Here is a 16,808-nt window from a genome sequence, read left to right as displayed (position 1 = left end):
TTTTACAGGGTGCGCCCGCGACGCAGAAGTGCCTGAATAGACTTTAGCTCAAAGGCACCGAGGTAAGTCGGTGCTATACACTTAAGGCTGAAGTTAACGAGCTATTAAAATGGTTCATATTGTTCATTGCTCAATAAATGAGAAAAAGGTACGCGAGAACGGAAAGGCTTTATTTCGATTTATGGTTTCGACTTACAGTATCGCCGTTTCTTGGCGGCACACATGAATTTGCGCGCTGCCGACGTTGCTTATCGTTTGACAAATTTACCGGTTAAGTTAAACCTCTAAGAGCAATGAAAGTCGGGAGGGCGCATACCAGCGGCGCGTTGTGTGACGCCGGGGGAAGAATTTACTGTGTTCGCGATGTGTTGAGGTGACATTTGCGCGGAGTTGAATCCCGCTTGATTTTTTGTCATTGTCTCTGCTCCTTCGGTTGGAGAAAGAGAAGGCATCTGACAGGCGCAGCGTTTCGGTTTGGATGTTTTCGAAGGCACAAGTTTCGGAAACAAGTGGTAAATCGATCACCGCATCGCGAGCTGCCCAAGCTTGACGCAAAAGCCAGCACATAGCGCGCACGTTGGCCCAACAGACTATAGTGGCGGCGGCTTAAGATATATGACAACACAAGGGAACGAGAAGTTCGGAGTCTGTTTCCGTGCAATTCTTCTCCCAATTGTCCGCGGTTTTCGTCGTTTGTCAACTTGCGAGAGATATTTACTTGTTTACGCGTGCTGGCGTTGAAACACCTCAGCGAATGACCGCAAACATTTTGCGGTGAACGTGGAGACTATCTATATGTGGCTCCCTGCAGGTATTCTTCTAACGTTTTTTCCGTGTTTGCTTACAAATTTAAACTTTAATTAAACCAGTCGTTGACCTCAGCTGTCCATTCGATCTGACATGATTTGCGCGCGGCATCAACTGGAGAAGATCTCCAATGCAATGTTCGAACGGAGCAATCGTTGAAACTTCAGAGGAGCTATAACAGCGTATTTCCTACCGCCATGCACAGCAAAAACTCGATGGTGGTGGTGGTTAATGAACGGGGGTGTTCTGGCAATGGCGTCCCCCATCAGCGCCTTCGCAACGCTATGCACGGGAAATCACCACGAGTCACTGAGGCTTGCGTCCTCCAAAAACTGGAGGACCAGGTGCGAAATGCCTCTCCTTGCAATCCAATGTCCTTTAGGAATATGATGTCGTCCGAAACCTCGATAATTGTAACGTCCAATTCTGGTTGGCCAATAATTTGATTTTGAACTCGGCGCCAGTTTGGAGCGTTTGAGACGAATTATAAGGAGGAATTATCTGCTCTTTTGGACTATCAACCAGACAGGCAAAACTGAATCACAAAACGTGAATGGACAGGAGGTCCCCCGGCAGTTTGGATATAAACCGATACATGTATTTAAATACTTAAAACATCTTTTTAATGAAACCTTCAACCTTCAACTAAGAAAAAACAAAGAATTACGGCTACTTACGGCGCTGAGCGATAATTGCTCTGTACCAATTCACGCGACGCCTAATCACTCAGCCGTTTTACACGTATGCGTTCATACTGCGTAACGCCGGCTTACAGATAGTAAATAAAGCCGGAAGCCGGAGAGGCCAACCGCGATATATTTATAATTAATATAGCACAGTCGTGATCCGAACTCTTTGTGAATTTTTGCGATGGGAAACAAACCCAGTTCCATAGATAATTCTGGCACTACTATATATTAATAGTTGTTGGGATTCGTCACGATTATTTGCTGACTGTCCGTGGAAAGCTTGGCATGTATTTTTTTTTAAACCCGCACAATATCACACTAAACTTTTTTATACCCTTTTTGGCCGAAAAAGATGTAAAAATCTTGTCCCATGGCGGACACCTTTAAAAGGTGTTTTGGCAAAAAAGGGTGCAAAGATTTAAAAAAAGCTGTGCTTGCGAACACCACAAAAATTATGGTGCAAGGTTTCGTAACGCCATAAAATAAGGGTGGGCGTAGAGCACCTACGCGTGACAACGTGGATCGGCTGAGCTCGCAGCATGACATACAGACTCATTCAACACGCATAAGTCAAACTTGGACTGCAAATTAATTGAGCAAGAAAGCCAGCGGGATGCATGCGGCGACCGAGTACATACTTACCTTAGAAGCGCATATTCTCATGCTTTTATGCCAGCACAGGAAAGTTCTCTGATAGAGTCGGTGGGCTTGTCGCAAAAATCAGATTTTTTGGAGATATTTTTGCTATTATGCATTTTAATGTGAGCATATACAAGTCAGCATGCGGGATTGCAAAAACAAAAAAAAAACTTTTTAACCGTGAGGTAATTGTTATGCTCAGTAAGTCATAGAATTTTATTCAATACGAAACACCTATTGCACACCATTTCAACACCCACCAAGAAGGGTGTGTTCGCTATTAAAACACCCTTTTTTCCCCACATATGTGTGAAGCTACAAATTAGGTTGTTGGAAACTAAGAAAAAAAAGTGTGAAAGACCTCCAACTAAGAGAAATAATGTGAAAGAACTTCAACTTTAGAGGTATTTTGTACCTGCTTACACGGATGGACTTGAACATTTTCTACAAACGGGGAGATGTTTTGCACCTCACAATGTTTGGACCACTATGAACTGGCATAATTTATTACCAGTGGAGCTGTTTAAGCTTGACCTATCGGTTCGGTGGCGTTAGCAAAAAAAAAATACCAAGAAAAAAATGCGTCGCCTGTAAAGGGTGCACCATTGCAGATATTGTATTATAACAGTGAAGCCGGCTTTCGCGCCTGTTCGAGTGTGAGCACAAGCGGTGCATGCGTATACCGTTTACTATGTGTATGCACTCCTTTTACGTAAGAAACATTGGCGCCGCTTGCACTAAGGGTGCAAGGCCGGAGAAACAACGTATCTGGGGGCCGACTTAGCTTGTTTCCCCCCTTGAATCCGCTGTCAGTGTGGGGGACACACTGGAATAGCCTTGCAAAATACGGCTAAACTTGGCCTCGCCCCTCTGCACTTAGCATAGCCGAGCGAGAACATTGCAAAACCTAGCAAAACTTAGCAACAGCCGAAGAAGCTAGGCCGACCTCCATATACGCTGCTTTTTTTTTATTTTTGCAACTGAACATCTATTTCAGTTTCGGTTTCAGTTTATTTTGCGTAATAAACATTACACGAGGTAATCAGGAAAAAAGCTGGGAACAGCTTGACGGGCCCTGATTACCCATGGGCAGTTTCGGCAAACAGGGTAGTAGGCATGTCTACAGTGAACACCAGAAGTGAAAAATGTGAAACAATATGAGAGATACAACAAAATGGCTAAATTTCCATTTCACACCCTTTCAACACCCTCCGGAAAACCAAGGGTGTTGTGGTCGGTCAACACCATTTTAACACAAAAAAGGGTGTAGAGCTACAAATAAGGGTGTTGGAACCTAAGAAAAAGGGAGTAATGACTTCCGAACACCTGTATTCTACTTATGCTACGCCTTTTTTAGGCAATAAGGGTGTAAAAATGTTTAGTGTATAAGGTAGCAGGACAGACCGATGGAAGTACACACGCACATTTAAAAAACGTTCTGAACAACCAGAGAATATTGGCGGTGACTATGCGCTTTAGCTGCCTCCTCAGGCAACTAGACTTCTCGCTTTTGCACGGGACAACGGAGGCAGACATTTAGAGGAAGGACCCAGTAAGAAGTGCATGCGAACAGGATGGCCTAGCGCCACTTCTCTGCACTTCTTCCTAGATCTTTCGTGTGTCTGCGTTGTTCCATACCAAGGTAAATACAAACTAACCGCACTTTTCATAATCACTAGACTTTTCGTTTCAGTTCTGTCCCGGGGAAGAAGTTGTGCCCTGTGGAACCCAGCAAGGCACTGCATGTATTGAATGGAGAGATATGATGAGAAAGAACACGTCGCTTCCCCCGCCTTCTTCATTTGCCCGGGTAGATTGGCGGCTTTAAGTCATTTCGTTGAGTATAGCATTTTCTTTCGGCACATACATCATCATTGCGGATGTTATTTTCGAGTTTTCAAGGATCAATTGCTGCTGGTTATGAAATATCTGTCGTCGAGGAAGGTTAGGGTATGAATGTAGGTGTCAGTGCTCCATTTAAATAAACCGCAATTGTGTAGGCGTTCCGGCTTTTCTAAGAACTTGTGTTTTCTTCGCTTGTTGTAGAACTCGGCAGCGCAGCATTTTTTTTCTTTGCCAGCCTGGCTGGGCGAAAGAAGTTGTAAAAGCAAGAACCCGCTGTTCGATTTGTCTTAGCATGCGCGCGTCTGCGCAGACACACAGTTTGTTTACGACGCATGGGCACGAACAGCTATAATTGTTGTGAATTTACTACTGAAGTCGATTGATCATTCCGATGCCGACGTGGTTTTCGATAAGCCGACGGTCGGCGAGCCTGAATCGCGGCTGGTTGTCGGCGACCTTTGACGACCCGACAGGAGCGGCATTTGTGCAAACTCGCAATTCATCTTTCGAAAACTCCCGGCATGTGCCCTGCTCGAGAGACAATTTTTTTCTTCCCTTTTTGTTTTACGGCGGCTCTTCGAGCTTCGCGAAGTGGTTTGACGCTTACGCACAGCACGAACTTCGGTAAATGTCGCGCGCCGTTGCAGTCCGCCGAGTGTGATTTACAGATTTTAAAGGGAAAAGGGTCGAAGTTAACTTTTTGCCATCATCGCGTATACATCGTCGTGTCATGTTCATGCTATACCGGTATGTTTCGCAGAGTGACACGGAGTGGTGCAAGATTAAAAATGTAGGAAAGCGAGGGACACCCGTGTTGTCTGTATATATGTCTGCTCTTCGTTGCCAAACATACATATGTAACCGTCGCAAACATATGACTGCCGGCAGTAAACTGGGCCTTACTGCTATGTAGTCTAATTACTTAAAGATTGCTCGTATACTGTTGGCCACATACGTTTGGATTACGTTGACGTTGGTAAATAAATCGACGAAGAATATCGACGGACATGGAGGATTTCGGTCTTATTTTGTGAGCAAGAGATTTTATGGGTTTCCTTTGCTCATGGCTACCACTGCGTGAACAACGCCACTGATTTGCCGTGCTCTATCATTGTACACGTTAGCTGCTAAGGTGTGAATACAATCTATCTCCGCTCCAGTCTCTGAATTGCGAATGGAAGACGCTACGGAAGACGGACGCTACGGAACAAATGGAAGACGCTACGGAGGCGTCAGGCGGCGGTTAGAGATTGCGCTATGGAATGCAGACACAGAATTAGGCGAAAGCAAGAATACACGTGGCTGTAGGCATCCACTCTTGATAAAAAAAAGTCGTAGAAGGGTAGTAACGGCCGTATTTACTCACTCCTTACGAACCTTATACTACCCCGCGGTACGGTACGCAGGCTCGGCCACTACCAACTACATGGTTAGGAAATTAACTGGGTGTAGGAAGTTAGAATAAGGTCGTGCTTATGACTAGGTTATGTATGGCCAGTTAGTAAACGCATGTAGCTCAGAAGGGTGTTATCGCTAGGACTTTACTAGTGAAGGTAGTGGTGCTCACTGCCTGTTTCAGTTAGTACCCCTGACTAGTGCTACATTTACTATTTTCAGCTACTTAGTACCAAGTGTATACTGGGACAAGTAGCTTGTTAGGGTTCAGCTAGTGATTGCCGCAACCTTTTTTTAGGGGTGTCGACATAGCCAAACTAATGATACAGACTAGCGGGATTGATCTAGACTAGTTTCTTTTGCGGGTCTGGCTATCTCTTACATGGTTGTAAATACACTTCAAAATGACTCCCTCTTTCAGCCACTTGTGATTTCGCGTGCCCTAACGAAGCAAGAACAGCTGAACCAAGGTTACGGCTCCTACCACATCCTTTCTAGCTCACGGCGTCCTCCCACAGGCAGCGAAGCAGCGACATTTGCATTTAAAAGTCGGTTATTACACTCTGACGTAATGTCCCTGCGTTCACACGTGCAGACAGGGTCGCGTCTCTCGCTCCGTTTTTCGCTCTCTCCTCTCTTTTCTGCTTGTTTCATGCTGCTCTCTACGAAAATTTGCGAACACGAGCGGCGCGCACTGCAGGAAAGCACCGTTCCGACCAACCGCGGGTTCGAGGTCGCGCACGCAACGGCGACGAGCCATCGAGCCGGGGGCGACAGCGACGGGGCTCGTGGTGATGTGCTCGGCCGCAGAGGCAATTCACCGCGGACGAGCAGCGCAGCTGCCAGGGCGGATGAATGCGTCGCACGCGCTCGCACGCGCATATACGCGCAGGCAAAAGGCCTAGACGGTCGGCCAGACGGCTGTGACGCGCTCGGAACAGCTGCACTGAAGAATCAAGTGGCGCGCCGGTGCTTATGCCGCTGCTGCTGTTTGATAAGCGGATGCATCGAAATAAACAAGAAGATTGAACCGATTAAACGAAAAGATAAACACTACGAGGGGTAAACAGTTGAAATAAATTTATTCACAAAAATTCCAAACAAGCGAATGGAAAGGAGTCGACGCGTGTTCGTTGTCAAGGACCGCTCGGATCCATTGAAGGGTGACGATAAATGAACGTATTGCGTGTCTTAATTTACGTCATAGAGGCAGCTGCGTCGAAAAAGAAAACAACAGCAGGAAAATCGTAAACAAAACGCGATAAGCCACAATGGGATTTGTAGCTCAAATTCATTTATTTTAGAAGGAATCGGGATGATGGAGAAAAAGAGGCGACGAACGTGTTTTGCCATGGCCCTACGCTGAACGCAAATTTGCGGATTATCAGAGCCAATCAATTCGTACTTTTGTTGCGGAAAGCAGGAGTAAAACATATCTGAAATGACCGGGCGAAGACCTAAAATGATTGCTTATGAGGAGTATGAGAAGCGAATCATTGTGATTGGTATAAATCTGATGGGATCGTATGCATGCGGTGTAGGACGTGTGGGCGTCGGTAACACTTCATTCAACCGCAGCATGGACTGAATGTCCGACAAGTTCTCGGAGAATGAGCCAAGGTTTCAATATTATGAGGTGTGTGTTGCTTCACTACCATGACCGTATACCAGATAACAATTTTGCTCTGAGTAATTGCTGTATCTAGGTTTTAATTCTTCCTTACAGTGCGGAAGCGAACCAGTCAGCACATAATTTTAATACGTAAGAATAACGCTGGGATGAGACAAGACGAGTGAACTGCCGAAGCACTGTCTTTCAGAGTTTATTGCATCCGAGGCAATAAACACATAGGAAGCGTTACAAAGTGCACTGTGGGTGTTTAATGGGGCTCCTTGTAGCATGCGAGTCCAAAGTATTCTACAACAAAACCCAAGAACCAGACCTTGTTTCGAATTCCAAAATTAATGTCGCTGACGATAACCTTAGCGTCTCGTTCTTCTCTCAGCCATGCAAAGTGATTATGTATGAAGGTGTCGATGTCTGTTTATGATTTTCCAGGCGTGGTGTGGATGGTAAAGGTTAGTTTTCCTTTGACGCTGAAATAACGCTGATATGCCCTGAGTGCTATATTTATCTGTTTTGGGCACACTGCGTGATTTTTGAGACTCGCACTAAATGGGAAATTCAGGAGAAAGCGTTGGCCAAGACACGTGCCGCTTTTTGGGTAGGTAACACTGAGTTCGCAATAAATTAAAAAAAAATAAAATAAAAGACAGAAAAAAACGGCCGCGTATCTGCTCACTTCGTTGCAGATGTCGCCGAAAGACGGTAGTCTTCTGCCGCCTCTGCCACAAAAATGGCTCCCTTCCCTCCCCGCCCACCTCTTCCACTCTTCCTCTCACATCTTGCTCCTCCCAATCCAGGATAAACACGGATGAGGTTTGTTCAAGTCAACTCAATTTCCCCGTGTTCCACCTCTAGCGTCATCTTCAGGAACCTTTGGGTATTGTTGCCTGGAACACTGCCACGAACTCCAAGCCCGCGCGAGCTCTTTTCGTATAGTTCGGTCGAAATATTGTTTTCCATTTGTATTTTTATTTTCTATCTCAAATATCAAGCACCGTTTATTTTCAATTAAAAGAACAATGCACATACTGCCTGTATATTGGGGTTTCACCTCAAATATGCTTAGTGTTTTCTTTTTGCCGAACCATGTGGACAAGTATGAAGCGTGCATGCAGATTTAATGCTTTAGAAAAGTTTTGCCTCTAAACTCGTTCGAGAATTCATTCTAACTTTTGACCGGGCGGCTGAATCGCAGACAGACTGACCAAAATTGTCGCGTTTAAGTAGCCCAAGAAAAAATATCGTCTTTAAAAAAACAGGTGGCAAGCGATATCCGCGGAGGGTATGATCTATTCTGTGCACATACGTAACAGGGTGTGAGTATTGGGTCTTCTGCCCCCAGATCTCGAACCCATTCCTTTTTTCCTTACCACCTTCCCCCTTCTTCTAATAATAAACGTTTATCCACAACAAAAAATCCTGCGGGTAAGCGTCGGCCAGTACACCATTGCAGCCACGTTTGAGGCCCTTGGTAAGCTGAAAGTTGGGGAGCTCTTACATTTAGACTAAATGGCGTGCCAAGCAACTACCAACTCGATTGACGTCATGTAGCTAGATCTCAATTCGTAACTTAGGACTCACGTCCATAACGCTCCCCCTAACGACATTCCAAGCGACGTGCGTTGAATTCGTTGTACGTCCAGTGGCGGGTGTTCTTCACATTGGTAGACTTGAAGGCGTCGTTAGGTCTAACGTCGAAGCGTTGGCCTATCGACCAGTGCGGATATGTGCTGTTCTTTGGGCATGTAACACTGCATGTACGAGTCTCTGCTCGCCACAGACCACACGAAAAATTCTTAGAGCTTCGCTGTAAGATGGCTTGATATACATGGTTGAGGTGAACTTATGGTTAACATTATTCCGTCGTTCTTCTTCTCTGTCATTGTGTTTACTGCGCTACAATTTTTAGAACGAGTATGCACCAGCTTGCCGAACGATGTGTTGCACTAGTCACGGCCGCTCACTAGTTAATGAAGAGAAGTGGGGAGGGAGCGCTGGGCAGCTCGGAACCAGAATTCCAGATACTCCTGATCAACCGCGCTGCGGACGCCGCCGCCCAACGGCCACACCGCTTCTCTAAACCAGCCTAACGCTCAAGGAAGTAATTCCCTCTCTCCCCTCTTCGGTCGGTGTAGTGATTTCGCAACAACTTCGCTGACATTCACTTCCGCAGGGTACCGATACGAAAGCACTACTGCCACAGAAGCGTACCAGAAAAGGCACAGAAGGGGGGACAGTGTGATGCCTTGGAGTTGTCCATTTGGTGATGGCGTCAGAAGTGTGCGCCCAAGATCACTGGCGAATATTTCTCCTGTTCGGAAAGTGCAACGGAGCAAGGTAGGTAGGAGGTGAGTTCTCGGCAAGCCGTTGTTAGCTTACTGCTTCGAAATAATAAAAAAAGATCTTTTGTTCAAGCAGACAATCCACTTTGTTGGCTCGTTTGACTCTCATGCTTTATACGTTATTCATTTCTTAAATTATGCTTGTAGTGAACCTACTTCGAAAGTGCAAGCCCCGGGACTGAAAGAAATTCTAAACTGAAGCCTACTTTCATTCACACGTTAATGGAAAGCTGAATATACGTTACATTGACATAGTGCATGCCTCTACTAAAGGTTTACTCTCTTTTTCCGCATGCAGGCTTATTGCAATGCAAATTATACGCCACATAAAGCATCACTCTTTGCTTCTACTTTTAGGATTGCTCTACGTCTTGATCTTTCTCAACAGAAGATATCGCCGGAAAGCCCAACAGATGTGTAACGGGGCCCACAAATGTGAATATGTATTGAAAGTTTAAATAGTGCTTTTCTTTTTCATTGACGGGAATATTTGTACCAAAATGAGCTTAAATATTGTACGTCAAAATAAACATGGCTATCCACTCAGTTTAGCTATTGTGCTGACTGTGAATGGCTTCATTTGAATTTCAAATTCTGCAACTGAAAAGTTTTTAGCATGCCATAGCAGCGACGATACAACTGTCGAGGGCAAGGAGTATGATTAGATTATTGGCTCGTTTGAATCGCCGATAGGTACAACTGTCATCACTGTCATCAATCACAGAACGGAATTGGGGCGCCTCATGTTCTTGCCACGAAGTCGCTTCGTACGAACGTTTTCTGTAAATGCTAAGACGTCCTTCGAGCTGAGCACAAACTTCTTTTTTTTTTTTTCATCGGTGAGAGCGCGTACTTTTTGCGAGTTATACTGCATACCTTTTTCTTTCGTTTGTTGATTCTGCCGAGCTTGGCAAAAATGAAAAAAAAAGAGGTCTTGTTGAAGCTTGTACTTTTGAAAAGGTCCAAGTACATCTTCGTTTATTTTTGTTTCATATTTTTGCGAACATGCTGCCGCGAAAGCTGCGGTTCTGACGTCTTTCTTCAGCCCAAATACGAGTGTTGCTTGATCGACACCCAACACAAGAGCTGTCATCCTCCAGCCATACTTCTTGACCTTTCGGGGAAGGTTGCTAACCTTTTGCCTACGGGCCGCATGTAGCTGTAAGGGAAAAACTGTGACCTTAGTTTGACCATGCGAACACTTGATTTACCCAATCACTTTTTTTTGCCTCAAGCTTTATTCACTGAGTCATCGCTTTTAGCTGCAGGAAGGCATGCAAAAAATTTAACACTGTCGTAAGCATTAGGCTTTGTTCTTGTTAGTATATTTTTCGCTAGTGTGGAGCAGCTGCTGGGAAAGGTTATCTTTGCACGAGGAAGGAAACAGTACAAACCGGCGCTGTTGCACTGTTGCACCGTGAACGTAGACATTTTCGTCCGGGAAGAACAGTGATAAACACGGCAGGTCGCCGTGCTGAAGAGTGATAAAATAGGGAATGAACTAGCAACTAGCGGTGGTGGCTTCAGCTGTAGCAAAACGTTGCGCATCTTAGTCTAAAATCACAACAGGAATACCGCAAAAACCTAACAAGAAATCCTGTCCTACGACAAAACACTTTGTTGTGACAACAGAGGTCATGTTGTTACGACAAAGCCATCTGTTGTTACGACACACATTTCTGTCGTAACGACAAAGTCAATTTTCTCAACGACAAACATTCCTGTAGTCACAACAGAATTGCTATTTACGCTATTCATCACAATGGACAATAACATTCCCACATGTGCAACTGCTGATGGAACATCAGGATCACGACAACACAAGAAATCGGAACGATGGAACATCAAAATCAGGACAGGAATACGACACCCGACAGAATATCAGAATCACGACACGACAAGAATACGACAAGACGACAGTACGACACGCGAAAATACGACAGAATACAGAAATTTTTCTTGTCGTCATTTTCGACTGGGATTCCAGATCAGAGCCTAAAAAACTCCAAAATACATCCTACGGTGTTATATAAGGGCGTTATATAAGGACCCATATAAGGGCGTTCGATGAGGGCAGGAGTATAGCGGTCACAACTGGGAACCTGCCAAAATATAAGGTTACGCCCATCCGCTTCCTCCCCATGCCTCGTTCGATAGGGTCCGCCTGGACATCATCACAGCTTTGCCAACTGAATCCTAAAAGTTCGCAATACACATACAGTTAAACCTGGAAACAACGAAGTTGACAGAAATTCGCAATTTTTCGTTACATCGAGGTTTCCGTTACATGCAGGTTTCCAGTTAAAGCTTGCGTGAATGAATGAAAAACGAAACCAGACTGCTAGACATCAGTGACGGTGTACTCACCATTCAAAGATTTCTTTTACCGTGGAAAACTGCGTTATTTGTGACTGCTACTTTTCCACGAGCTTAATCACTGCACGACACTCCAACGGAGCAAGAACACTTACCACCGTATGCGCGAACGTAACTCGAGTATCCCTTTTGCCTTTGACAACTTTCGGTGCGTTTACACGTTTCAAGGACCAAACGTATGCTGAAAGGGCGCATTTTTTTGCGTACTTGGAGCTCTTTTACGCACTCAAAACTGTTGAGCGATTGCTAGCTGGGATACTTTACCAGGCGACGACGTTCTTCGCTCTCGCCGGCGGAGTCGGCATTTAAAATTTCGAGTTTGTCTTGACAAGACAAAAATTTTAGTTTTCTGTCAGCAGAACCGACACTACAGGTATCAGCGGCGGCAGGCCTAGCGCCTAACCGACGCCGCACTCACACCGCACTCGCACTCACACGTGCGGTGCGGGCGTAATTCGCTGCATTAGTGCATTTCTCTAGCCTATTCTAACGAAAAATAGCAAAAAACAATGGCCCACCGACGTAGAGAATTCGTTACATCAAGGTTACCCATCGCAACGCCTTCGTTACATTAAGGTCGCAAACACATGGGCTTCAACGGGGGTGGCAATGGGGAATTGAAAAACTTCGTTAAATCCAGAAATTCGTTATATAGAGGTTCGTTACATCAGGTTTAACTGTACTCGTACCCGAGTCTCAGCTTCAACTGAAGCTGAGTTTTTCATTGGATGCTGAAAGAACGGGAAGCAGAGAAGCACAGAAGCTCACGTGATATTTTTAACGCAGGGTACGTATACCATTTCATCAGGAGACGGTAAACTAAGCCTCGCACGTGGGTGGCCTCCTCTGACATATATATGCACACTGGCCGTGGCGCGCACGATTTCTCGACTTTGCTCTCTGTACGTATCACGCGGTTGAGCTCAATTGTCAATACTTCATAAGTTTATTCACGCATCTTATAAAGAGATAGCTGAGAAATGAACGAGTTGGAAATCTTGCACCTCACACTTGAGAGCTCAAACATTTCTTGTCAACTGTTTTCTAGTTTAACTTTCCCTGCACACCTACTTGAGGGTAGCAGCAGAAAACTTTTTGATTAATAGCCACAAAATTTAATGTGGTTTGTGCCTATGGGCGAGCAGCACCATTCCCTTAGGGTAGCGTAGTAATGTAGGACCGAAGGGAACTAAAATTTTATGCGTTGATTCTTGCCGGAAGGCCGTCGGGAGTGCAGCTTTCGCTGCGACAACTGCAGGTGGCGTAATAGTGCTTACTGCTTCTGTCGAGTTCACCTGCCGGTCGCGCGCCTTGTCTGCGAAAGGGCACGAACTGGCTTATAATGGTTAGGCTCTTTAAATATCTCTTCCGATCATAGCCCTCACTTTGCAATCGTGCTAAAAAGCTTCTCGTGGTTCGCACCTGCTTGAACATGAAGAGACGCTATGGGCAGTTTCTCTGGCGTCAAACCTACATTCCAAATTGAAATGGCTCACTTGGTCTGTGCCACGGGTGGTATTAGTCACATGGCAACCGTTGCTACGCTACAATAAAGTAGTCACATCCCAACAGCCGCTGCTCCAAGCATTACCAGTGATTGTCACTGTGACTACGGCCTTATACTGGGGCCTTTTCTCCATCGAACAGTTCTGACTATCGCCTAAGCATGAACTCTGGAGCCGGTCAGACTCTACTGGATATACCTGGTCCTGCCAGTATGTAGCGTAACTAAGAGGAAAACTGATTCGCCCACGAAACCTAAATCCTGGCTCCGCACAACCGTATTTAGTACCAAAGAGGTCTGGTCTCATCAAAACCCATCACACTCAAAGGCCAACGACGCAACTCGGTAGCTTACCCTAAACAACACACACACCTTACCAAAGAACAGGTCTTAATGAGGCAAGCGCATAGGTGTACCCTGTGCGGAGGGCCCTTTACCGAAGATGACTGCTTTCACTGCTCTAAAAATTCCAGGGAAAGCAGCGCCAGCACGACTTATCGCGAGTGACACAGAGGACTAGGAGAAATCATCATAGAGCTTTCACTGCGGGAAGACCCAACCATACTCACCGCCTTCGTCAAACAAAATGATAAATACCGGGGCATTTATTCCGGCTCGTTTGTAACATGCGGAGCCCCATAAGAAGCACTACCATGTTTTTATTACTGTGAGGGGTGGCATAAAGATCATCCCAATCTAGCCTTCATGCTTGGTAATAACATTTCATCCGGCTGCTGCATGTGTAATCGGTAGCATTAGGAGTAAGGATCGTTACACAACTTCTGAATTGACATGAGAAGAGGCATACGTAGTAGGATCCTTCCAAGGAGGACCTCACGGCATCTGATTTCTAGGCAACTATGCAAATAAGCAATGATATTGAAACTTCACTATGCGTCCGGCAATGCTCACCCAAAACAGCTTCGCCATTGAAGTCTTGCGCGTGAGTGCAAGCGTCCCTGAATTTTCTTTTTTTTTTTTTTTGCGTTTCAGTTGCAAGCCCATGCATAACATCGCTGATGTCGCGGACGTGAGAGTACCAACATATGACGTCATGCGAGGGGAGAGCTGCGCTTTGCCACTGCTTAGGGTACAAGTACATGTAAGTACAAAAATGACAGTATCGTTTTCAAAACAAAAACACGGTGCCCACCGCAGCCTTCCAGTGCATGTACAAGAAAAAACATAATTACTAATGGGTGTTTAGTTGAAGTTGTCAAGTTCTTAGCAAAGCATTTGCACGCAGAAATTAACGTAAAAGCTTTCTGTGTGTGAAAAATTGTGTTTAAAAATTGGTTTCAGGAAGTCAGTCTCCCGAAGCAGATCAGATTATGCTGTTCAGGATCAATTATTTCTCAAGTTTACCTTGCAGAGGGAATTTTTAGTTTTCCTTCTAGAGTATAGGAGAAGAAACAGGGGGAAAAGAGTGGGTTAGTTCAGCATAGTAGACGCTGGAGTGACCACCCATCTTGCATTCTCCACAACAGCCCCGCTTAGGAAGCTATGAGCTTACCTATGGGGCCTGTGAGGTACTTTACATGGCTCTGGGTCCCGTAGGGAATACTTTTTGGGCCAGTTATGTTTTTCTACAGTGCTTCTCCGCGAGTTTTTGGGAGCATGTGTTTGCCATCACAGATCGTGCAGAGGGCCCATACAAGTGAACAGAGAGGTGGAGGACCAAAAATCCTTGTTCCAATTACTAACCCTTCCACTGATCCCGTACATGTGCCGTCTGAAATCCTAATTGTGACCCGGTTAGGTACACCGCCCATAAGCACATGAAGGTAATCAGGGTAGGTTAGTTAAAACTACTCCGCGACTTAGACCTTTGTTTCAGTCCGTGGGCCAACGCCTTTGCGAGCATGGAGACACGGTAGCATTTGTGGCATTTCGGTGCAGTAAGCAGCATTTTTTCCACGAACAGGAGAACTTCGCGCTGTTATGGAAGACACTGACATTTAGTTTCTCTCTAGAGGAGACATTAGACTTGTTCGAAGGAATTCATTGCGAAATAGCGAAGACATCGCCACGAGGTTTTAGATAGCCTGTGTATAAGTTCATAGAAGCTTAAAAATGTGAACTTAACGCCATCTAGCGGTGGTATTCCAGAAGCACAGCGCTTACCTAAAACGTCTAACACCAGCCAAAAACAAGTATAGTGATGGGCCTAGCATATCATGACCGCTTCCGTCTATAATGGAAGACAGCATATGGTTACCGTTGCGGAAGTAAAATAGGACTACCCTATTTTGAGGAGGCGCTAGAGGGGTTTCTTATTTCTTTTATGCTTAACTCTAAAGACACGTATACCGTCATTTGCTGCAACATAGTCCCCGCGTTGCTTCTTTGAATCGCGGCAAGGCGAGAGTGTTGTATGCGCCCACTGAAGAGTAAAAGAAAACACTGCTGTGTGCTGGCAGCGACTCAGGTCACCCATGACGACCTACATGATCAAGTTTTTCTTTTCTTCGCCATGCATGCACTTCCTTTCCGTAAAAACCACCAGAAGCAGAGGAAATAGCAAAAAGGCCAGGCGAGACTTGGAGTGGGCGCTTGGCGAAGCGGCTTCCCCGTGGTCTTGTATCAGGTTTCAGAACAGATGTCTTGTAAGTGTTTTACGTCACGCGTCGTGTTCTCCCAGACGTAGGTCTCCTCCCGAGGAACGCAAAGTTTCTCCTAATCTCGCAACGTGTTCTTCACAAGTGCGCATGTGTAGGGAACTTCGCACAATTTCCATGGCTATAGTATATGCTCCCGGAACTGTGTCGAAGAAACAGCTGAAATACCTTTTGCACAGTTTCCAGAATATATCACCAACTCGCGCAACTTTCAATTGTGTTGTTTTTATTTCAACGTATATACCCTTGGGGAACCAGAAAATATTAAAATACTTGGTTTAATTTCATTGTAATTCATTCCATTTCATTTATTTATATTCCAAAGCAATGAATGGACGGACTCCTGGGCTAAAAACTGCGAGCAGCAGCTTGAACACAGGCCCAGGGGCCGTTGTATGTGACAGAAAACACCGCACACACATGTCTCACACACACTTTGACAAAGGCCGAGTAAAATAACTGATTAGGGTGAATAAAGCGGAACATTATACGCGTTAAAAACGTATTTCACAATAAGTCCGCATGTAGAATAATTGCCGAATGTACTTTGATTGACTGTAGGGGTCAACGCGCCGACGCAACGCAGGCGATGAGGCGCGCCGTAGTGGAGGGATCCGGATTAATTTCGACCAGCTGGATATCTTTAATGTGCGCCGAAATCTCGTACACACGGGCGTTTTTGCTTTTCGCCTCCATCGGGAAAGCTGCCGCCACGGCCGGGAATCGAACCCGCGACCTCGTGCTCAGCCAATGTACTTTACACAGATGTGTACGCTATATTCAATTGGAATTCAATTAATTATTAATGCGAATGAAACATCTTTGTGATGCCTGCCATGCTTTCTAAAAGTATGATAATGTATACGACATACGTTATGGAAGCATTTTGTTATATTTGACTTGACTTAAAACATAACTTCATCAGTATATAAAATTTACACAATTCGCAATAAATGTCTGCCTTTA

General features: G+C 45.2%; 1 protein-coding gene across 1 annotated transcript in view; it reads left to right on the top strand.

Moving 5' to 3' along the window:
* Window positions 1-16,808, top strand: part of LOC144151855 (uncharacterized) — a gene marked incomplete in the record, with an annotated part of 237,826 nt that overhangs the window by 185,925 nt on the left and 35,093 nt on the right. Inside the window, 1 exon segment of the mRNA XM_077683015.1 lies at window positions 14,220-14,326. Coding sequence (XP_077539141.1) covers window positions 14,220-14,326 — 107 coding nt within the window.

The sequence above is a fragment of the Haemaphysalis longicornis genome, unplaced genomic scaffold (assembly GCF_048455015.1).
Source record: "Haemaphysalis longicornis isolate Haplotype H1 unplaced genomic scaffold, Haemaphysalis longicornis Haplotype H1 scaffold_9, whole genome shotgun sequence".
In the NCBI taxonomy this organism is placed as follows: Eukaryota; Metazoa; Arthropoda; class Arachnida; order Ixodida; family Ixodidae; genus Haemaphysalis; species Haemaphysalis longicornis.
Note: the sequence above shows the minus strand (reverse complement) of the source record. Positions and strands in the feature narration are given on the sequence as shown.